The sequence below is a fragment of the Lissotriton helveticus genome, chromosome 6, assembly GCF_964261635.1.
Source record: "Lissotriton helveticus chromosome 6, aLisHel1.1, whole genome shotgun sequence".
Lineage (NCBI taxonomy): Eukaryota > Metazoa > Chordata > Amphibia > Caudata > Salamandridae > Lissotriton > Lissotriton helveticus.
The window spans coordinates 2,056,650,530-2,056,676,378 of record NC_136067.1 but is presented as its reverse complement, the minus strand read 5'-3'; the positions used below and the strand labels follow the sequence as shown (position 1 = coordinate 2,056,676,378).

General features: G+C 41.4%; 1 protein-coding gene across 1 annotated transcript in view; it reads right to left on the bottom strand.

Moving 5' to 3' along the window:
* Nucleotides 1-25,849, bottom strand: part of GCKR (glucokinase regulator) — a 166,806-nt gene that overhangs the window by 52,850 nt on the left and 88,107 nt on the right. The window contains exons 6-11 of the mRNA XM_078650117.1: nt 24,994-25,060; nt 24,844-24,897; nt 11,582-11,676; nt 10,120-10,225; nt 6,756-6,871; nt 4,938-5,036 (exon numbers count right to left, since the gene is read on the bottom strand). Coding sequence (XP_078506243.1) covers nt 4,938-5,036; nt 6,756-6,871; nt 10,120-10,225; nt 11,582-11,676; nt 24,844-24,897; nt 24,994-25,060 — 537 coding nt within the window. The remainder of the gene's footprint in view (nt 1-4,937; nt 5,037-6,755; nt 6,872-10,119; nt 10,226-11,581; nt 11,677-24,843; nt 24,898-24,993; nt 25,061-25,849) is intronic.

Genomic DNA, 25,849 nt, shown 5'->3' with positions numbered 1-25,849 from the left:
AGCAGAGAGCGAAGCCCACAGGCGCTGCCCCGCCTTCCTGACGCGCTGAGAACGAGACGCTGCCTTTCTCCTGCTGAGAAATCCAGCTCCGGCGCTTCCAAGCAGCCCTCGCAGGCAGCTGGAATATCAAGACCTGGGATAAGAGATACCAGCCCTCCATCATTCTAGATCTCAGGTACAGAACTGAATAACCCCTTGCAGAGAATTCTCGAATCAGTCCCTTGGCAAACAAACTTAACTTAAACTGCTACTTATATACTCCTGCCCACGTATTAGGCTTAGGTCAGGTACACTGGGGTAGGCGTGGTCAGAAGCACCAGTTGAGTATGATTAGTCAAATGTATATATGTATGTATCTATTTTATCCATTTTAAAGTATCATATGGCTCAGAAACCATATCAATTCTTTTACAGTATTATTTTATAATTCTGTCTTTACTGTATGCACTTTACTTAACTACAAGTATTGCAATAATAGCGATTCATTTCTCTTGTATGAGAAAGGAGACTGATCAATAAATAACATCTTTTATTGAACACGCCCGTCTCTTCCTTTTCTCTACAATCTGGTGAAACTAAGAATGCACTGAACTGACTGAGTAAAATAAGTTGTCTTTTGTTTTCACGCGACTCTAGAGATACACTCTTGATTAGGGGAGAGCAAAGTTGTCATGTTCTATGGTTGTCAGAAACTAAATCCCTTCTTGTCTATCCAGGGAGGTTAAAATCCTCCTTGCCTATTCGAGAAAGTTTCTAGTGAACTCTGAGCTAGCTGGCAAACACAAAACTTTAAGTCTAATATCGTCGGTAGAAGACCTAGTTAACCTCTGCCCTAGGTCTATACTATTGAAGATATTATTCCAATGCGCAGAGCCTATTGGGATAATAGGAACTACACTACAAGCCCAGCTACCCCAAATAAACCTCTTGAGTACTGGGACTAGACAAAGAAATTGGCATGCGAGGCAGAAAACATAGAAAAAGTGCACCAAGAGTAAGTGAACAGATGACTACTGTAACTTCTGCATTGTTGCTTTTCTGCTCTACTTCTGGGTCTCTGTCGGATATCCCAAGCATGCTGTGGAGGGGGCAAGACTGAGCACCACCGTGGCCACAAATGCATTCCTGATAACACCGCAGCACTACTCAAACTTTACGGAAGCAGATTCAGAGAAGCCTGGACCGTATCACCCCCTTTTCTAGAGAGGTTTAACTTAACCCAGAAGAGACACCTCAGAATGTGGTGCAAGTGAAGAGCTTGATTCTGCAGATTACAGGGAATTGATGCAGATGAACATGTTCTACCTGCAGCCTTTCTTGAAACCCAGATGCATACGCCTAATTCAGAGTCCCTTAGTGAAGATTTAACAGCACAAGCAAGTCAGTGGGTTTTAGTAGCTCTGTACTGCAGCATCACTACCCCATCCCTTCAGGCATTACCTATCACTTTGTATACTTCTTTTTGAGAAGGGCTCTTTAACTTGCAGTGGCAGCGTTGAATGAGAGGTCACTGCAAACAAATCGGCCAGAGGCAATTTGTACAAAGGGGTCAATGTAGACAATGCTACAGGAAACCCAGTCATCATCAATGCATAGACCATCAGCTATTGATAACAATTACAAGTATTTCCAAAAATGGGGTTCTTGGCAGGGATACTCTTTTTTTCACATTGCAACAGTTTTTTGGCATTCTAATGGCATTCACCACACCCAAAGCTCTAATACAGCCCTTTCTGTGCCCTTGATATGCCATATGGGAGACATAACCTGTCCCACCTGCTTACTGCTCACTTGCTACATTAAAGCATTGAGGTCTCTCTTTAGACTTGACCATGGTAGGCTGAGCGGGATAACGGGTTCTGCAGAACACTCCACAATCCCCTATCCTCAGGGTTATGTTTGTGTACACTAATATTTTTCTACTTTTGTAGAATGCGTCATTCTTCAGTGGCAAGTAGTCTACACGGTGGAATCCCTTTGCCCAGAGAGCTTGAAGCTGGACAGTGCATTCCAAGACTTGAAGCAAATCTTGTGTGCTCTTGAAAGCACTGTTGATCTTTAGTGAGGTATATATACTGTATAGTTCACAACACTGACTAATACCAGGTTTAAATTATAAAAAAGCCCAGCTGCAACTATGACCATCTGGTACCGACTGTTAGAATCACACCAAAGGTGAACGCGGAGGGGGAATTTTCTATTCACTCAGTCTTTTAGGGTATATGCCCAAAGGTTTTAAAGTGGGACATATATAACTTGCCCTTTAATTAGTAGCAACTGAGCAACGCCCCATTCTAGCATCCCTATGTCCTATCAGATTCCTAATGCAGCAGCAGCCATCTACCAGGCAGAGATTGAGGAGATGTTTAGGGGGCATAAGCAGATTTGCAGAATTTCTGGTTCTAGGAGTACCTTGCTTAGACTGATAGCGGCTCTTCCAATGGAAAAAGACTGACTGAACATTCTGCATGGATAGCACCGGTTCAACGTGGTAACTTTTATCGACGTGCAACCACTTCTCTCAGGAGTGAAGACCTACTGGCATAACGAGCTACACCGACTGTCGTTACCATTACTGATCTCACTTCTGCAACCGTTTGTGCCCCATTTTCCTCCACTTATCAAACTCCTCATGTTTATCACTGCAAATATCTACCTTCACTTCCATTTGCCTACATATAGCCTTCTCTTCCTTCACCCACAATTATACCCCCCACACCTATAATCCTCAAAATTGGCGCTTGCACCACAACAGAGATCACCCATCACCCTAACTCTCAGCATTGCCTCAAACAACGTGTTCCATCACTACCTCGGTTTTTCGAATGGTCATCAACACATCATAACAGTCATAACCAGGTCATCAATGCATCATAACATTCATAAACAGGTCATTAGCGCACCATAACATTCTTAACCCGGTCATCAGCGCATCTTAACATTCCTAACTCAGTCACCAGCATATCATAGCATTCTTAACCTGGTCACCAGCATATCATAGCATTCTTATGCAGGCCACTAGTGTATCATAACATTCTTACCCCAGTCACCAGCATATCATAGTATTATTAACTAGGACGCCCCAGTATTATTACATTCTTAACCAGGGCACCAGCATATCACAACATTCTCACTGGGTCACCAGCGTATGACAGCATTCTTAACCTGGTCACCAGCGTATCATAGCATTCTTATCTAGGTTACCAGTATATTGTAGCATTCTTAACCTGGCCACAACCATATCACAGCATTCTTAACTGGGTCACCCACACATGACAGCATTCTTAACCCGGCCACCAGCGTATCATAGAATTCGTTTCTAGGTTATCAGTATATTGTAGCATTCTTAACCTGGCCACAACCATATCACAGCATTTTTAACTGGGTCACCAACACATGACAGCATTCTTAACCCGGCTACCAGCGTATCATAGCATTCTAAACTAAGTTATCAGTATATCATAGCATTCTTAACCTGGGCACCACCATATCACAGCATTCTTAACAGTGTCACCCACACATGACAGCATTCTTAACCCGGCCACCACTGTATCATAGTATTCGTTTCTAGGTTATCAGTATATTGTAGCATTCTAAACCTGGCCACAACCATACCACAGCATTCTTAACAGGGTCACCCACACATAAATGCATTCTTAACCTGATCATAAGCGTATCATAGCATTCTTATCTAGGTTATCAGTATATCATAGCATTCATAACCTGTCCACCACCATATCACAGCATTTTTAACTGGTTCACCAACACATGACAGCATTTTTAACCTGGTCATCAGTGTATCATAGCATTCTTAACCCAGTCACCAGCGTATCACAGTATTATTAACCAGGACGCAAGTGTATCATTGCATTCTTAACCAACTTCTTACACCAGGTCCATTGGCCCACTAATAGGAATGTTAGAAGCACCTTGATTTACCTTCATTTCTATTGTTTCTATATTCATTGCTTTTCTTAATTTTCCATGAACTTTACAATTATTGTATACATTTGGCTAGACTATGCCATGCAACAATGGATGGTAAATAAGAAATTGGGGTTTAAGGCTGGTAAAGGGCTCCTCTCTACTTTAAATGAGCTGAAGACCTCTGTAAATGATATCCAGATGCAGCTACAACTTAGCCTAGATTTGAGAAGACACCCACTTCACATTATAATCTGCTAAATACAATGCCGTATCATGTGTTTGCACATATGAGGAGTTCGACTTTTGACTGACATATTAACATTTTTACCCAATATAGTAGCTGGGTAACCGTACTTGGTCCACCTTGTTCTCAGTGTAAGATTCTACTTTACTACCTGGTATATTCTTTTCTAAACATTTGTCCTTAAATGTCCAATTGTTGACCTTTCTAGCTGCAAGGCCACTGTCACATAGATGCTTGTGTGTAAACACTCCACACAAATGGTGACAGTGAGGACACCCTACTGATTAACTGTAAAACAATAGAGGGTCAAAGGGATTCAATCACATAAAATGTAGTGCAAAGCAGGGAGGTGCCTTTGTGTCCCTAAGAGCAGCAATTGTGGACTCAGGAATGTTATGTTATGAGATTTTTAAAGTGTGCGATTACCACAAGGTGTCTTGGTGGAACCAGATAGTACAGCACCTTAGGCTCAAAAAGGTAGATTGACAAGATATTGAGTGTCAGCACTTTCAAACCAATTGATGACTTATGTACTTAGCGCCAAGGCATATAATGTGCAAAGGCCAACTTGCTGACATTACAAACGCAACTGGCAGTATTTTCTGAAAAACCAAAAAATGTATTAGAAAAGGCCACATTTCGAGTCTATCATGTTTACGCTAATGAAAAGGTCACCCTGTCCTCATCCTCATGCTCTATCTAAGAGCACGCTTGATGCAAGGATGGCAAGCTCACCACTGGACATGCCCAATCATGCTGGACCCACCTTGTACCAGACTGTTTGACCAGGGCAGCGATCTTCTTGCTCTGAGAGTATGTGACTTTGTGCGCCCGCTCATAGGTCCTCAGGATTTCCAGGAGACATCTAGAGAGATTTAAAGAATAGAGTGAGAAGTTAAATGTAGCGCTTTTCCTCAAGTAAACCAGCCCGCCAATAAACAGCCAAGAATCAATATTTCTATCATGCAGAAATTTGTATTAAATCAATGTAAATACAGGAGATTGGATCATGAGCAGATATTGAGGATGGTGTACTCGTGCTGAACATCAGCATGTGGCTCCCTTACAAATGAATAGATGTGGTATTTTATGTGGATAATCTGATCATACATTACAAAATGCTGACATTGATAATCAGGGAAAGTCCCACTACCTGGAAATGTTCTTCTTTCAAGACCCTATTTCAGCACAGTTTCATAGTAATGTAAAGTGTACGAGATTTATTTTAGAGATCATCATTTGAAACTGGTCCTGAGTTGTTTGTGTTGAAGCTAAGGGAGAACATGGCTAGGCAGGTTGAGCTGGACTGATCCTATTGATGCAGGGTCAAGACTGATTTGCACATGGCTAGGTCCAACTGGGCGCAAAATAACAATGGACTGGGATGATGCCCTGAGTAATTACTAGTGGCTGAGATTAATTCAAGCAGTCCATTCATCAGTTTTTTTGCATACTTCAGTGTGACGCCTTAGGTGAGGCGAGTATTCCCAGAAGCGGGCCTCATACACACTTTGCAACTGGGACTAAGCTATACACGACTGACGAGTTCTCATAAGGTGAAACAGGCCTTGCATTAGTTGTGTTTTCGTTCAGAGAGCACCTTGCCTTGCAGTTCAGGCTGGACTCCTCCTATTGGAGCATGGTCAAGGCTAATTTGCATATGGCTGGATCTAAACGGAGGTGACATGGTGTACAAATAACGATGGACTGGTAAGCGGCCCCGACTAATTGCCAGTGGCTGAGAATAATTATGAAGCAAGTGGCCACTTGATGCTCTGCTCATGGAAGAATTATACCTGGTTGCCATAGTATCCAGCAGTGCATAAGTGAGCTTCAAGCCTCAGTGGCTCATATTTTCAAGTAGGAACTGGAAAGGGTGAGCATGTGCACAAGCAAAGGGACATGTGGGAAGTACACTCTGAATTTCCAGTTGCACCAACTGATGAAAGGGAAACCCACACATTGATAATAGAAACAGGCCCCATGAAAAAGGGGTAAAAGAGTCACTATAAAGGGAACTTTACCCTTTTAATGGAATGGAATGGAATAGGAACTTGTATAGCGCAAAACTGCCACCCTACGGGTATCCTGGCGCTTGGATCAAAGAGAGATCATCAAATAGCAGAGGCAGTTGTCAGTAGCAGAGAAGCTAAGAAGCGTTCCTTGGAAAGAGCCAGGTTTTCAGACTCTTCCTGAACCCAATCAATGAGCTTTCCTGCCTAAGAGTCATAGGCAGCGCATTCCAGATATGTGAGGCAAGTACTCCGAAGGCTCTCCCCCCCCCCTTCCGGGACCTCTTAAACCTGGTAGTTGTAATTTAATTGGTATTTGACGATCGGAGCTGCCTCCTTGGATTATACCAAGTGAACATTTCTTGCAGGGGAATAGGACCCTGTCCATGTGCTGCCCAATATACAATACAGAGTGATCTAAAACAAATTCTCTCCTTAATGGGCAGCCAATGAAGGTCTCTTAGCGTCAGTTTCGTAGAGCACCCACATTGTCTTTTCAGCACCAACTTTGCTTGCATTGCCAGGGAATGTAACGTTTCAACCCTTCCTCCGTATTTCTTCAGATGACTTACTTCTCAGATATACCAACGTTGGAGTCACCTTTATGGGCCACCAGGAAGAGGGTTTCCAAGAGGATCTTTGTTGCGCTCCCACCTTTCATCCGCGAAGAACCACAGATGCCTTCAGGCTACAACACGCAGAAGAAGGAAAAGTGAGCAACTGAGGCTGGAAGCAAAGACTGACAAACAGGAGAGAGGGAGATCTGAACACAAACCTAAGTCATAGTCCGGTGTCTTAACATAAGCCGGTGGGGCTGCACCTCAATACAAATCACAGAGCTGGTGTCTACCCATGTACCACTCTTAGCAGTCATGTAAATACAAGCCCAAGGCAACCCTGGGCTGCTAGTCGCACAGCACTTGGGCAAAACGCCTCTATGATTTAAATGGAATTTTATCACATATATTTAAATGTTCAAGGTGACATTTATTTTTCAAAAAAATAGTATTTTTACTCTTCAACATTACAACATCAGGATTATATGTATGTACACTTTTTTCACAAACTATTCATGGTCGAAACGTGAAGCACTTGAAAATATTAACACAACATATTTTCATTCCAAATGAGATAATGATAGCAATTCATCAATAATAGAAATTCAAAAAGCAAAAACCCAATGCATTTCGGGTACATAGAGCACCCTTCTTCAGGGGATTAAACATGTACAAACAAAATTCAATGGTCCTTGTGTGAATTCGTTTCACGAAATTCTGATTCGACAGGATCTACAAGACAACAACATACCGAACTCTGGTAAGTATTTCCATATGTACAAGGTTTCATCTCGCAAAAAGACGTGCTGGAGTGAACACTGAAGGAAAGCAACCAAAAGTGCAAACCACCTCGAAACACCCGTGTTTTTATAATGCAATCAGTGAATGTGAAATGTGAGAGTCAGAACTGGTGAAAAAAGAAAGAGAAACTCAAAAATAAGATATTTACATTCTCAGAAGTAAGAAGCTTGCTTCTAGCCGTGCCATCCTAAGAAAACAAGCTAGTGACAGTTTCACCTACTAGATTACTGTGCTCTAATGTTAGCCCTTAATCCAAGAGAATATTGCTACAAAGTAAAGAAATACGTACGGTCCTGTGAACAACTTTATACTCTTGTTGCTAGTTCAGCGAGAGTATCTCTCCCTTTACCAACACCTAAACGACAAATATGTACCAAGCTGTTGTTACTACCACACGATATGCAATGAGTAACTGCTTAACTCTAACGACATGATATGTCTTACCGCCACTTTAAATGCGGGTCCACTCGGTTTTCATAGATAGTCACCCTGCTGCATTCTGTTTATAAAGGAAAACTCGTGGTGAGTTGTATGTTACATGGCAACCACCCTTGCCTAAGGTCTCTGTAATATCTCCATACAAACACTAACCTGGCGCCTCCACCATCGGCGTCCTGAATGATTTCTAGTGGTGCTTGATACTGACTTTTACAACAAGAGTGTAATGGAACACATTCAAGACAAAGATACTTACCTTCCTTTGGAACACGACCCCACAAATGAATTGTTGAGAATACTGGACGAGTTTCTGTCTAGAGCCTTAGAATCGGGTATCATAGATGTAAATACAAGGAAATTTCTATTCAACTCTGCACCTAAGATCCCGACCCTATACATGCTACCAAAGGTGCACAAGCACAGAACTAAACCACCTTTTCGACCGATAGTAGCAGGGTGCGGATCCATCCACGAGTCTCTTGGATACTATCTTGACTTTTACTTACAACCGTTGGTCCAATCCTGGAAAACATACGTTAAAGACACCACAGACTGTTTACTGAAACTGGAATCACAAAAACACCTCTTTGCTAATGACATCTCGCTGAACTAGCAACAAGAGTATAAAGTTGTTCACAGGACCGTACGTATTTCTTTACTTTGTAGCAATATTCTCTTGGATTAAGGGCTAACATTAGAGCACAGTAATCTAGTAGGTGAAACTGTCACTAGCTTGTTTTCTTAGGATGGCACGGCTAGAAGCAAGCTTCTTACTTCTGAGAATGTAAATATCTTATTTTTGAGTTTCTCTTTCTTTTTTCACCAGTTCTGACTCTCACATTTCACATTCACTGATTGCATTATAAAAACACGGGTGTTTCGAGGTGGTTTGCACTTTTGGTTGCTTTCCTTCAGTGTTCACTCCAGCACGTCTTTTTGCGAGATGAAACCTTGTACATATGGAAATACTTACCAGAGTTCGGTATGTTGTTGTCTTGTAGATCCTGTCGAATCAGAATTTCGTGAAACGAATTCACACAAGGACCATTGAATTTTGTTTGTACATGTTTAATCCCCTGAAGAAGGGTGCTCTATGTACCCGAAATGCATTGGGTTTTTGCTTTTTGAATTTCTATTATTGATGAATTGCTATCATTATCTCATTTGGAATGAAAATATGTTGTGTTAATATTTTCAAGTGCTTCACGTTTTGACCATGAATAGTTTGTGAAAAAAGTGTACATACATATAATCCTGATGTTGTAATGTTGAAGAGTAAAAATACTATTTTTTTGAAAAATAAATGTCACCTTGAACATTTAAATATATGTGATAAAATTCCATTTAAATCATAGAGGCGTTTTGCCCAAGTGCTGTGCGACTAGCAGCCCAGGGTTGCCTTGGGCTTGTATTTACATGATTGTTACTTAGGAGGGAGGTTGGCACACAACCCTCACACTAGTAAGCACGCTAAGATTTTCCAACATCCACAAAAACTTACTTTCACCTTTGAATACAGGAGTGCAGTCCCACCTTACATTAGGAATTTATACCCAGTCTTAGCAGTGGCACATCAATGGGTTCAATGGGGAAATGCCACTTTGCACCAGAGTCTGGGTAACTTTACTTTGCTTTCAACATGCTTTATCTGATGAGGATTTTGAACATGGGTCTCAACACTAGCTTTCATGTCCTCACTTCAGTGCCTAATTAGCTGGTGGTTGCAGGTGGCGTCCACCTGAGCAAATTTTCGAGAAAGAGCACTTATTTTTCTCATCAGATTTTGACCCAGAGTAAGAGAGAAAAAAACACAATAGTTAGAAAGAAAGAGAAAGACGTAAAACAGTGCCAGAGAAAGAAACCCAGGATGAAAAATAAGCAAATACAAAGAGATACAGTTGTAGGGTGTGTCTGGTAGTGGACGAAAGAGGCATGAGATAGAAACAAAACTAAACAGCCTTGGTATCTTACAACCCACGGCATTCGATAGCGCCAGACTTGGGCCTCTGAGTAAAACTTTAGGGCCTGCACTTATTGTCTTGCAAATAAAGCACCGCTTCATTGGTCTTGGATTGCAGGAGTCCTATTGCAAACAATACTGCAGTCAAAGACAAGAACATTATTACAGTTTGCTTCTTACCCCAACTGCCGGGTTGAGAACAAAGGCCTTCTGGGCCTCTTGCAGCTTCTGCATCCTCTCTGCTACCTGGAAGAAGGAGCTGTGCCAGCCCTCGATGCTTTCTTTCCTAAAACAGAAAAATCTCAATCAAGAACTAGGACATTTACTCTATCAACATAGTCCCTCGCAGTGCTCTCAATACATTCTCACATGATGTGCAGTAGACCCTGGAATAATCTGCACCAGACCATCAGTTTCCTGCTGACAGGCACTGCTATGCCTCCACCAAACTGAAAAAAAGCTCAAAACAGACCTTCGACACAGCTGACACCCAGACCCAAGTATGCAGTGGCCCACAAGCAGAAGACCCTTGGATGGCCTTCACCTGGACCTTACATAGTTTGATCAGACTCTCCTAGGTCTCTGAGGGGTGCCTTTTCAAGCAGGAATCTAAGTTGCAAAGAGGCCCCAGTTATAGTGTTACAAACACTCGAGGGGCTGAGTCTACAGAAATGTAAGTGTGTTGTATTATGAGCAAAAGCAATCCTTCCTTGATGCTGGTCATAGTTACTCTTCATTAAGGTCCCTCCAAAACCATACATCACAGGCAGCACTGGCTTGACAATGTAAGAAGATTTAAGTCAGCCATTGAATGGACCCTTTGCTATGGGCACACCTTGCAATGGAGCATTTACTCTGGAGCAGATCAAAAGACTGAAGGGTCCCCATTCCACAGAATCCTTGCCATGACCTCACCTGGACAAAAGGCACATACTTGATGGCGGTGCAAGTGGCTGAAGGGCCCATATTCAGCACAATGATTATAAAGAGCTCACATGGAACTGGAACAGGTGCCTGATAGACAAGCAGGAGGATGAAGGCCCACTGAAAAGACTACTTTCCAAGAGCTCACCTGGCAGTGAAACATTTACTTGATAGCCAAGCTAGAGGCTGACGACCACACATTTAACACACTCACTGTCAAGAGTTTGCCTTGCTATGGAACATTTACTCAATAGCAATGGAAGAGATTGAAGGCCCTCTCAACGTAGCAGCATAACAAAATGTGGGGGACCCCTCCGCATAGTACACGGAGGGGGGCCCCCGTGCACCGGACCCAGTCAGAAGCTCTCAGGCCAGAGGCCTGTGACCAGTGCTGAAGGGGGCCCCCGCACCGTGGGTGCTAATGTTATGCCACTGACTCAACAGACCCCCCCCACATACATATTCAATACACCCTTCAACAAGAGCTCACCTGGCCAGGGAGTATGTATTAGTGAAGCAAGAAGCTGAAGCCCCACTTAATAGACCCTTACCCAGGAGCCCTTCTGGCGTTGGAGCACATACTCAATAGTGAAGCAAGAGACTGAAGACCCACATTCACACACCCATACCCAAGAGCTCTCCTAGCCCTGGTGCACATGCTCAATAGTGAAGAAAGAGCCTGAAGGCCCACTCAACAGACTCCCTGTCAAGGTCTCACCTGGTCATGCTCACAGGATTGAATCCAACCATGACAGGAACAAAGATATCCAGATTATTCAGGCAGTAGTCAAGTTGTCCAGCCACGAAGGGAGCCTGCAGAAGAGCAGACAAGTGTCTTGAGTTTTCCAAAGCCAGCTGTTATGAGGATTGATCGTCCACCATTGGTGGTGTGTGCTATATGGCTGCGTAGATAGTGATGGCATATAAGATCAGACCCTTTTCTTGTTTTAACAAGGTAGACTAGTTTGACTCCAGCTCACCTTCAATATCACAGTATGATTATTACTCTGCCCCCATCCTGTGCTGTGAAAGAGCTTGGCATTTCCGCAAACCCCAGGATGTGTTTATTTTAATATAACTGGTACTTGATATATTCTAAGGTTTTAGTCCAGTGACCTTCATACTTTCCTTGTTTTCATGCATTTTATGTTCTACGCTTTATTGACTGTATTATCTTGAAAAGGGTAAACCATATTCTGCTTCAGCAAATATTCCAGGCCATGTGTAAAATGTACCTGTTGGCAGCACTTAGTATCTTTGACCAGATTAAAGGTATCCATAAGACTACATTTTTTTCTTATTTTATTAAGACTGGCAGAGAAATGTATTGTTTTCAGTCTGTACTAGTGTTTAAAAATGAGTAAAAATGGAAAAGGAGGGCCTTTCTCATCGAGTGCTACTGATATTATACTTGCCACCCTGTAATTCGTACAAGGAAGTTATGCACAGTAAGAATTTACGCAGGCATAGTCAGTCAAGTCTTTGAGCCCAGCAACATTTACTGTGGGTCTGTACAAACTAGATAGTCTTTGCCAGTAAGTCTTTAGGGAACTGAAATGTATCATGGCAGTTGTCTTTGTCCTATGCTCTGGCACTATCCATGGATTTATCAACAGTGTTAATGAGCATACCTGTCAGGACATCCGTGGATTTTAGATAAATAATCAGAAAAAAAGAAATAAACAATTCCCCACCTCCACACACACGACAGAACTCCTTGTCTCTACTATGGTTCACCACAGTCTACTATACTGTGACAGCAGTGGTGTAAGTGTGTTACAGTGGAACACACTTTACTACAATTAGTAGACTGCAGTGCTGAGGAATATCTGGAATACTGTGAATAGACTATGCTACAAAGGAATACATTCTAACAGTATTAAAGGACTGCACTACAATGGGCTACACTTTAATACTACTAACAGACTGTGCTACAGTGGAGTACAGTATAATATTATTAATGGACTGCAGTAGTATTATGAGACTACAGTACAATGGAAGACATTGTAACAGCATTAAGAGACAGCACTAGAATGGAGCACAATGTACTAGCATTAAAAGGATGCGGGACAATGGAATACTGCAATAATATTAATAGACTGTAGTCCAATGGAACACTCCAATAGTATTAAAAGAATGCACTACAATGGAACACTTTCTAATAGTATTAATAGACTGCACTACAATGGAACACTTTCTAGTAGTATTAATAGGATGCACTACAATAGAACACACTGTAAAAGTATGACTAGACTGCTCTACAATGGAACATTTTCTAGTAGTATCAACAGACTGCACTATAATAGAACACACTGTAATCGTAATATTAGACTGCACTACAATGGAACACTGAAATAGTATTAATAGACTGCATTACAATGGAACATTGTAAGAGTATTAAAATAATGCACTACAATGGAACACACTGTAATTGTATTAATAGACTGCACTACAATGGAGCACTTTCTAGTAGTATTAACAGCATGCAGTTTAATAGAACACACTGTAACAATATTAATAGACTGCACCACAATGGAACACACTGTAATAGTATTAATAGGATGCACTACAATGGAACACATTGTAATAGTATTAATAGACTGCACTACATTGGAACACTTTCTAGAAGTATTAACAGAGTGCAGTATAATAGAACAAACTGTAATAATATTATTAGACTGCACTACAAAGGAACACAATGTAATACTGTTAAAAGAATGCACTACAATGGAACACACTGTAATAGTATTATTAGACTGCACTACAATGGAACACTTTCTAGTAGTATTAATTGAATGCACTATAATAGAACACACTGTATTTGTATTAAAAGACTACACTACAATGGAACACATTACAATAGTTTTAAAACTACAATGGAACACACTGTAATAGTATTAATAGACTGCACTACATTAGAACACTTTATAATAGTATTAATAGAATGCACTACAGTGGAACACTTTCTAGTAGTATCAATAGACTGTACTACAATGGAACACACTGTAATTCACTTAATAGACTGCACTACAATGGAACACATTGTAATAGTATTACAAGACTGAACTACAATGGAACACACTATAATAGTATTAAAAGACTGCACTACAATGGAACACATTCTAATAGTTTTAAAACTACAATGGAACACAATGTAATATTATTAATAGACTGTGCTGCAATGGAACACTTTATAGTAGTATTAACAGACTGCACTATAATAGAACACACTGTAATTGTATTAATAGACTGCACTACAATGGAACACTGTAATAGTATTAATAGACTGCACTACAATGGAATACATTGTAATAGTATTAAAAAACTGAACTACAGTAGAACACATTGTAATAGTATTAAAAGACTGCACTACAATGGAACACTTTCTAGTAGTATTAATACAATGCACTACAAGGGAACACACCGTAATAATATTATTAGACTGCATTATAATAGAACACACTGCACTACAATGAAAAATTATAATAGTTTTAAAACTACAATGAAACACACTGTAATAGTAGAAATAGACTGCACTATAATAGAACACACTGTAATTGTATTAATAGACTGCACTACAATGGAACACTTTCTAGCAGTATTAATAGAATGCACTACAATGGAATACTTTCTAGTAGTATTGATAGGTTGCACTACAATGGAACACTTTCTAGTAGTATTAATAGAATGCAATACAATGGAATACACTGCAATAGTACTAAAAGACTACACTGCAATGGAACACATTATAATAGTTATAAAACTACAATGCACATTATGATAGTATTCATAGACGGCACTACAATGGAACACACTGCAATAGTATTAAAAGACTGCACTACAATGGAACACTTTCTAGTAGTATTAATAGAATGCACTACAATCAGGCGCGCAACACCCATTGGGCTCACAGGACTTCAGCCCCCCCCCCCCGTCGTGTGTGTCAGCCCGGGCTGACACAGCTTTGCGGCTGCCGACGTCTAATTGCAGCCGCACCCGAGTACTTCACAGGTCTTTAAAAGACCGTTTACTTATAAGTGAGGCTTTGGTGTGTATTTTACCCCTTCTTCCAGCCACTCTGGTTACGGCTGGAAGAATTAGCCCCCCCACAAATCTTTTTCAGCCCCCCCCCCCCGAAATTTGGCTCTAGTTGCCCGCCTGACTACAATAGTATTAAAAGACTGCACTACAATGTAACACATTATAATAGTTTTAAAACTACAATGAATACACTCTAGTAGTATTAACAGACTGCACTATAATAGAACACACAGCAGTTGTATTAATAGACTGCACTACAATATAACACTTTCTACTAGTATTAATAGAATGCACTACAATGAATCACACTGTTATTGTATTAATAGACTACCCTACAATGGAACACTGTAATAGTATTACTAGCCTGCACTACAGTGGAACACTTTCTAGTAGTATTAATAGACTGTACTACAATGGAACCCATTGTAATAGTATTACAAGACTGAACTACAATGGAACACACTATATTAGTATTAAAAGACTGCACTACAATGGAACACATGATAACAGTTTTAAAACTACAATGGAACACACTGTAATAGTATTATTAGACTGCTACATTGAAACACTTTCTAGTAGTATTAACAGACTGCACAATAATAGAACACACTGTAATTGTATTAATAGACTGCACTACAATGGAACACTGTAATAGTATTATTAGACTGCACTACAATGGAACACATTGTAATAGTTTTAAAGACTGAACTACAGTAGAACACACTGTCATAGTATTAAAAGACTGCACTACAATGGAACACAATAGTTTTGGAACTACAATGGAACACACTGTAATAGTATTAATAGACTGCACTACTATGGAGCACTTTTTAGTAGTATTAACAGACTGCAGTATAATAGAACACACTGTAATAGTATTAAAAGACTGCACTACAATAAACACACTGTAATAGTATTAATAGAATGCACTACAATGGAACACACTAATAGTATTAATAGATTGCACTACAATGGAACACTTTTTAGTAGTATTAACAGACTATACTACAATGAAACACACTGTAATTGGCTTAATAGACTGCACTACAATGGAATACTTTCTAGTAGTATTAACAGACTGCAGTATAATAGAACATACTGTAATAGTATTAATAGACTGCACTACAAGGGAACACAATGTAATAGTATTAATAGAATGCACTACAATGGAACACACTAGTAGTATTATTAGACTGCACTATAATAGAACACACTGTAATTGTATTAATAGACTGCACTACAATGGAACACTTTCTAGTAGTATTAATCGAATGCACTACAATAGAACACACTGTGATAGTATTAAAAGACTGCACTACAATGGAACACTTTCTAGTAGTATTAATAGAATGCACTACAAGGGTTCACACTAATAATATTAATAGACTGCACTACAATGGAACACACTGTAATAGTATTAATAGACTGCACTACAATGGAACACACTCTTATAGTATTAATAGACTGCACTACAATGGAACCCTTTCTAGTAGTATTGACAGGCTGAACTACAATGGAACACTTTCTAGTAGTATTAATAGAATGCACTACAATGGAACACACTGCAATAGTATTAATAGACTGCTCTACAATGGAACACTTTCTAGTAGTATTAACAGACTGTGCTATAACAGAACACACTGTAGTTGTATTAGACTGCACCTAAATGGAGCACTTTCTAGTAATATTAATTGAATGCACTACAATGGGAACACACTCTAATATATTAATAGACTTCACTACAATGTAACACTTTCTAGTAGTATTGATAGGCTGCACTAGAATGGAATACACTGCAATGGTTTTAATATACTGCTCTACAGTGGAACACTTTCTAGTAGCATTAATAGATTGTACTACAATGAACCACACTAATTCGCCTACTAGATTGCACTACAATGGAACACATTGTAATAGTATTAAAACACTTAACTACAATGGAACACATTGTAATTTTATTTATTTTTATTTTATATGCTTATAGAGCGCCAGACTAGACCCCCGAAGGGGTATCTCTGCGCTATAGTATTAAAATGCTGCACTACAATGGAACGCACTATATTAGTATTAAAAGACTGCACTACAATCAAACCCATTATAATAGTTATAAAACTACAATGGAACACAATGTAATAGTATTAATAGACTGCGCTACAATGGAACACTTTCTAGTAGTATTAACAGACTGCACTATAATAGAACACACTGTCATTGTATTAATAGACTGCACTACAATGGAACACTGTAATAGTATTAATAGACTGCACTACAATGGAACACGTTGTAATAGTATTAAAAGACTGAACTACAGTGCAACAAACTGTAATAGTATTAAAAGACTGCACTACAATGGAACACAAAATAGTTGTAAAACTACAATGGAACACACTGTTATAGTATTAATAGACAGTGCTACAATGGAACACTTTCCAGTAGTATTAACAGACTGCACTATAATAGAATACACTGTAATTGTATTAATAGACACAATGGAACACATAATAGTTTTAAAACTACAATGGTACACACTGTAATAGTATTAATAGACTGCACTACAACGAACCATGTTCTAGTAGTATTAACAGACTGCAGTATAATAGAACATACTGTAATAATAATAATAATAGACTGCACTACAATGGAACACACTGTAATAGTATTAATAGACTGCACTACAATGGAACACTTTCTAGTAGTATTAATAGACTGTACTACAATGGAACACACTGCAATTGGCTTAATAGACTGCACTACAATATACCACATTGTAATAGTATTGATAGGCTGCACTACAATGGAACACTTGCTAGTAGTATTAGTAGAATGCACTACAATGGAACACACTGCAATAGTATTAATAGACTGCACTACAATGGAACACTTTCTAGTAGTATTAACAGACTGCACTATAATAGAACACACTGTAGTTGTATTAATAGACTGCACTACAATGGAACACTTTCTAGTAGTATTAATAGACTGTACGTCAATTGAATACACTGCAATTGGCTTAATAGACTGCACTACAATAGAACACATTGTAATAGTGTTAAAAGACTGAACTACAATGGAACACACTGTAAAAGTATAAGTAGACTGCACTACAATGGAACACACTGTAATAGTATTATAGACTGCACTACAATGGAACACTTTCTAGTAGTATTAAGAGAATGCACTACAATGGAACACACTGCAATAGTATTAATAGACTGCACTACAATGGAACACTTTCTAGTAGTATTAACAGACTGCACTATGATAGAACACACTGTAGTTGTATTAATGGACTGCACTACAATGGAACACGTTCTAGTAGTATTAATAGACTGTACTACAATGGAATACACTGCAATTGGCTTAATAGACTGCACTACAATAGAACACACTGTTAAAAGTATTAAAAGACTGCACTACAATAGAACACATTATATTAGTTTCAAAACTACAATGGAACACAATGTAATAGTATTAATAGACTGCACTACAAGGAAACACTTTCTAGAAGTTCTAACAGACTGCACTATAACAGAACACACTGTAATTGTATTAATGGACTGCACTACAATAGAACACTGTAATAGTATTAATAGACTGCACTACAATGGAACTCTTTCTAGTAGTATTGATAGGCTGCACTACAATGGAACTCACTGTAATAGTAAAAATAGAAGGCAGTGGCCACATTTCAATTTAAGTACTTATAAAGAAGTGGGGTTTGGTTTTGAGGCTGTCGGCATGTGTACTGTGAGGCTGCTGGAAGGCACACGGTGCACTCGGCATGAATCCTTCACGAATCCTTCATCGGGGGAAAGGAAGATAACGCTGCCGGTAAGCGCGAAAGACTGCCTGCCTGTTTAGACGGGGGAACATGTCATTTTGATGAAACACTGTGACTGGAACAATATACTGGAACAATACAGTACACGGACTGCAAAAAGGAGGAAAAATAGAAAATACGTTGGCATCCGGTTTAACTTACGGATTATTACATAATCGTGTATATATATATATATATATATATATATATATATATATATATATCAGCGCAAACTCCAAAAAACAGCCACTACTGGTTCCTGTAAACATCTGAACCCTCCGGGCAATAAGGAGACGGACCACAAACTGGATACACAGCTGTTTAATGTGCAGGCGTGCACCAATGCACTTTGTGGTTACCTTCCTGTCCGTGACCAAGGCTTATCGCCGAAACATGTAGGTGAATGGAAGCTTACCTGTGCCGCTTTCCCTGAATAAAGCTGTTTTCCTCGGAGAAGGGCCTCTGTGATTTGGTTCATTTGCGAGATGGTGAGACGGGCCTCTCCGAGCCCGCCTGTCAGAGGCCGCCCTGAAGGGTTGGAGGCTCCTTAACCGGAGGTGCTTTGTGGAACTTAATTAAAGGAGCATGACCCACTCGCTGCACTGCGGACCCACTGAGGTATGCTATTGTGCCATTCAACGTGCAGCGCTGGAAGGGATTTAATGTGGGTTACACCCTACATTAATCGCTCTGAGGACTCGAGCTTTGGACAGGGCGTCAACAGAAATGAGCATGATGCCTGCGATATGAACTCCGTGACAAAGATCATTTCAGTTTGACTGCTGAACAATGCACCGGCTTCTTGCAGTGAGCGCAATATTTAACTGTGCCCAGTAAACAGGAATTATTCCGTGTAAATTAAGCATACAAGTATAAGCTCCGGGTGCATTTCGGGACTTGTATTCCAAGATATGTCACGTGATGTTAAGATTGATTTAAAGGCGTGCACCAATGCACTTTGTGGTTACCTTCCTGTCCGTGACCAAGGCTTATCGCCGAAACATGTAGGTGAATGGAAGCTTACCTGTGCCGCTTTCCCTGAATAAAGCTGTTTTCCTCGGAGAAGGGCCTCTGTGATTTGGTTCATTTGCGAGATGGTGAGACGGGCCTCTCCGAGCCCGCCTGTCAGAGGCCGCCCTGAAGGGTTGGAGGCTCCTTAACCGGAGGTGCTTTGTGGAACTTAATTAAAGGAGCATGACCCACTCGCTGCACTGCGGACCCACTGAGGTATGCTATTGTGCCATTCAACGTGCAGCGCTGGAAGGGATTTAATGTGGGTTACACCCTACATTAATCGCTCTGAGGACTCGAGCTTTGGACAGGGCGTCAACAGAAATGAGCATGATGCCTGCGATATGAACTCCGTGACAAAGATCATTTCAGTTTGACTGCTGAACAATGCACCGGCTTCTTGCAGTGAGCGCAATATTTAACTGTGCCCAGTAAACAGGAATTATTCCGTGTAAATTAAGCATACAAGTATAAGCTCCGGGTGCATTTCGGGACTTGTATTCCAAGATATGTCACGTGATGTTAAGACTGATTTAAAGGCGTGCACCAATGCACTTTGTGGTTACCTTCCTGTCCGTGACCAAGGCTTATCGCCGAAACATGTAGGTGAATGGAAGCTTACCTGTGCCGCTTTCCCTGAATAAAGCTGTTTTCCTCGGAGAAGGGCCTCTGTGATTTGGTTCATTTGCGAGATGGTGAGACGGGCCTCTCCGAGCCCGCCTGTCAGAGGCCGCCCTGAAGGGTTGGAGGCTCCTTAACCGGAGGTGCTTTGTGGAACTTAATTAAAGGAGCATGACCCACTCGCTGCACTGCGGACCCACTGAGGTATGCTATTGTGCCATTCAACGTGCAGCGCTGGAAGGGATTTAATGTGGGTTACACCCTACATTAATCGCTCTGAGGACTCGAGCTTTGGACAGGGCGTCAACAGAAATGAGCATGATGCCTGCGATATGAACTCCGTGACAAAGATCATTTCAGTTTGACTGCTGAACAATGCACCGGCTTCTTGCAGTGAGCGCAATATTTAACTGTGCCCAGTAAACAGGAATTATTCCGTGTAAATTAAGCATACAAGTATAAGCTCCGGGTGCATTTCGGGACTTGTATTCCAAGATATGTCACGTGATGTTAAGACTGATTTAAAGGCGTGCACCAATGCACTTTGTGGTTACCTTCCTGTCCGTGACCAAGGCTTATAGCCGAAACATGTAGGTGAATGGAAGCTTACCTGTGCCGCTTTCCCTGAATAAAGCTGTTTTCCTCGGAGAAGGGCCTCTGTGATTTGGTTCATTTGCGAGATGGTGAGACGGGCCTCTCCGAGCCCGCCTGTCAGAGGCCGCCCTGAAGGGTTGGAGGCTCCTTAACCGGAGGTGCTTTGTGGAACTTAATTAAAGGAGCATGACCCACTCGCTGCACTGCGGACCCACTGAGGTATGCTATTGTGCCATTCAACGTGCAGCGCTGGAAGGGATTTAATGTGGGTTACACCCTACATTAATCGCTCTGAGGACTCGAGCTTTGGACGGGGCGTCAACAGAAATGAGCATGATGCCTGCGATATGAACTCCGTGACAAAGATCATTTCAGTTTGACTGCTGAACAATGCACCGGCTTCTTGCAGTGAGCGCAATATTTAACTGTGCCCAGTAAACAGGAATTATTCCGTGTAAATTAAGCATACAAGTATAAGCTCCGGGTGCATTTCGGGACTTGTATTCCAAGATATGTCACGTGATGTTAAGACTGATTTAAAGGCGTGCACCAATGCACTTTGTGGTTACCTTCCTGTCCGTGACCAAGGCTTATCGCCGAAACATGTAGGTGAATGGAAGCTTACCTGTGCCGCTTTCCCTGAATAAAGCTGTTTTCCTCGGAGAAGGGCCTCTGTGATTTGGTTCATTTGCGAGATGGTGAGACGGGCCTCTCCGAGCCCGCCTGTCAGAGGCCGCCCTGAAGGGTTGGAGGCTCCTTAACCGGAGGTGCTTTGTGGATATATATATATATATATATATATATATATATATATATATATATATATATATATATATATATATTTAAAGTGCAGAGACAATCGCTTCCTGCTCACCTGAACTGAACTGCGGGGCCCAGAAGCCAGCGGGGGTTACCGGAGACAGCTTGCCCCTCCCACCGACCACCAACCACCGGGAGGATAAATTCTCATTCGCTTGCCCCGGGCCAAGGGTGGGCCTGTCTGAGCCCATCAGAGGCCAGAAGAGGCTGGGCTGGGCCCCCCCTCTAAGCCCTTGGGCACGGAGAGAAAGGTAACTTCTTTTTACAAACTTTGAATTTGCTGGTTTACCTTTCAGACAAATGATGTCACACGTAATGGAGGTGGGAAAAAAGTAGTGGGAACAGGGTATGTAGCAGGGACCGTCGATCAATTTATTACGAGGGCCTCCACAGTACTGGCCCATGAAATAGCCCTCACGGAACGTCGCCTTTCGATGAATCCAGTATTCTCAAACAGGTCATCTCTGGGGGCCATCCAGAATGCACGCACGCCAAATAAACAATGTAAGGACAATACAACATCTGCCCCGCAGGAAGAGTCCACAGGTACACCAGTGGCCTCTGTCCCTCTGTTACATCGGGGCATAGGGTCGCACTCGCCCATAAATGCTGTACCAGGGGTGGCTATATCAACTCCTGAGGAGCCCCGTTCGCCAGTGGAACATTTGAAAGGGGCAAGGGCGAAAAGAAAGAGAGGAGCCACCGGGGCAGTGATACTGCAGAAAGGGAAGAAGCCCAAAAACTGTCGCCCAAACACTCAGAATGAGACTCCTAATGAGGGCCCCTCAGTGGATAACACCGCTTATGGAGCCCAGTCAGGGGGCACTGCACCAATTAGCTCTGACGAAGTGACTGCATTGGGCCCACTGCAAGTCGAGGAAGTAATTTGGAAGAGAATAGAAGCCCTCCTAACCTCTCAGTTGGAGCCCCTCATGGATAGACTGAATGCAATTGAGCAGAGACTGGTGGAAGTTGAGGGAGGGATATGCGTACCTTGGGCAGCATTGATGATAAGATCGATAGGGTTGTTCACTTATAGAATGTTGGTATGGGGGTGAAAAGGATGGTGTAATTGATCTAAACTCCCCCGTAGCATTGGTACCAACCAGTACGGCACAACCCCCTGTAAGGGAAACAACGGGGGGAGAAACTGTTGGCAGTAGAAGGATGGACGGTGGCAGTCCAATGAGGGTGATAAGCAATGAGGAAAGGGAAAGAAACACTGCTAAGAAAATTCATCCCCGTTTAGACCTGCCCCCGAGTGTTCACCCTATGTGGTTATCCTAACGGGGGGCCCCGAATTAAAAGTGGAGACAGAGGAATCATACGACCAATTGAAAAATAAAACAATATACTGGCTTAATTACAATAGGGGTAGATACTGACCTGATTAACATCCTGAGAGCCCTACACTATAATACATCTGCGAGAGTGAGGTACAATTTAGAGGGAGAAAATACCGAGCCATTCAATTGTTCCAGTGGGGTCAGACAGGGATGTATTCTTGCCTCATTTCTGTTTTCTCTGTACATTAATGGTCTAGAACAATCCCTTATGAAATTAAAAAGTGGATTCATCCAGAATAGGAACTAGAGCAATCCCTGTCCTGCTTTATGCAGACGCGGTCCTGCTGGCACGCACACCACTCGGACTGCAGCGACTGTTAGACGGGTTCGTGGACTTCATGAACGGTTTTGTCTAAATCGTATGTTATGGAGGTCGGCCCGAGAAGTGGGGGAAAAATGTCCAACTATAAAATAGGTACTTTTAGTTTAGCAAAGGTTGAGTCCTTTTCTTACCTGGGAATTTTATTAGATAAGGGTCTAAATTTTAAACCACTGATTGAGGAACATTGTAACAAATTAGTAGCAAGCTCAGGGGCAATAATTAATTTTGGCCGCAGACTAGGGCGATGGTCACCTGAGCAGATGATGGTTTTATATAATTCTATTTGTTACTCAAAAATGGCTCATGGGGCGGAACTTTGGGGGCTGGCGGATGCCTCCAAATTGCAAATTGAGGAGAACAAATACCCGAGTAAGCTCCTCAAAATCCCCCAGTGTGTTTCCTCCCATATTATACACGAAGAACTGGGCTGTGATTTCTTAGTCGATACGGTGGGGAGTAGGCCACTGATTGCATGGCTAAAGATCTGGATCAACCCAGAAGCCAGTCTGACAAAACAGATAATTACGGACTACCTGGGGAGGGAGAAGGGAATGGCCATTCCTTGGCTCAAGTATGTTAAGGGAGGCTTGGAAAGCATCGGGTGCGAAGATCTTTTTCTGATGTCTTCCTGTATCACAAAAGGGGATCAGGCTAGAGTAAAAAAGATGTTTTTCGAAAATAAAGCCATAACATGAGAAGCCAAGGATAGTACCAAACAATCAGTTGAGGCACATACTCTGATAAGCTCCTGTGTAGGAATGGAGCCCTATCTTGCACTAATACATAACGCCCATGACAGATTTTTAATAACTCGTTTTAGGCTCAACCTTCTACATCACCTGCTAGCTGAGCCAGCAGGTTTTACAAATTCTGTTGAATCAAAGGGTCCTTGTGGCTGCGATCAACGATCTCTGCAGGATACCCTTCATTTTGTATCGTTATGCCCTTTTTATTCAATGTCCAGGCATCGTTTTTTAATAAATAAAATAATAATATTGCTAAAAAAGGCTAATTTTAGACATGTGTCAGAAGCCCTCTTATATTTACAAATGGCCCGAGATCATCTGACTTCATTTGCGGTGACAAATTTTTTAAGATCAGCAGCTAAACTGAGGGAAACTAGAGGCATCAGTTGAGTAAATACTGGGGGGAGTATTGGTCTTTTAAACGAACTATGTAATCATGAATACTATATCATTTTCAATGTGTTTCTCACTCCGAATGTTTTTTAAATTGTATAGTTCAAAAGCTTTTATTGTACTTTTATGGTGTTTAATGAAAATGCCGAATAAAGAAATTAAATGAATTGAAATGAATGCAGTGAAATTGAAAACACAATAATAAACTGTAGGAATTGAATACTATTGGCTACACTATGATACAGTGCAGTGAATTATTCTACTCACAGACAAACCGCAGGAGATTCCAAAGAAAACCACTTTCTTCTTCCCTTCACAGACCTGTAAAAGGAGACAGTGAGAAGGTGGTGACACAGGTGTCTGGCAGCCATGAGAACAGATGAGAACAGTCTGTCCAGCTCTGGGTCCAGCACATACCTTTTCTAGTTCCGCCACCCCTAGGGAGGGGCTGTCTTCAGCAGCCTCCTGGGAGGTTAGTAGGGCCCTGCACAAGAAGAAAGGAAACTGTGACCAAATAGTGCACATTGTAAACTTAACTTACACTGCCAGTCTCTGATATATATGGGTGGTGAGGTACGTAACGTGAAAGCTGACCAGCCACACCCAGGCTGTATGTGCCACATGTATCACAATGTCAGCATAAACATCTATTGGGGCTTCTATGGAATAAAGACATTTCTTAGAAAGGTCATAGGAAATGGTGCAGGATCAGTTATGCCCGGCTCAACAGTTTATGCTGGATCCTGTACCCCACCACACAAAGGAAACATTCACAGGGATCATTTACACACAATGCACCTCAAACAGCCTCTTAGCCAGCACTGGAAACTAAAACAATTTACTTCAGGATCCTATAAAATTAGGGGTCAAAGGTAGGCAGCAGAAGGGGGGCGCAGAACCCGAGAAGCAGAGTCACGTAGAGTGGGGTGTCATGGTCCTACTTCCAAAGGAGCAAGCTAATGTAGTTGCGCTTTGGGGGGGTAAGTACATTTATGAGTAAACTGAAGCATAATTAAAATAACGTGAGTGCTGCATTGTGCTAACATTGTATTTATTATGTTGTTACTGCTCGTGTTTCAGCAAAAGGACTGTGTCTTTAAGTAAAATCACCAGGGCTTGCAGATTTTAGTAGGCGTCGGAGGCAGATGGACAGGGATAGGTTTTTTATGCGGCACCTGGATTCCCATCTGTACTTATTCTCACAAGTTTCGAGAGGGAGCAGGAGCTCCCTGTGTCTGCTTTCAAGGAGAAGCCTTTGAAACTCACAATATAT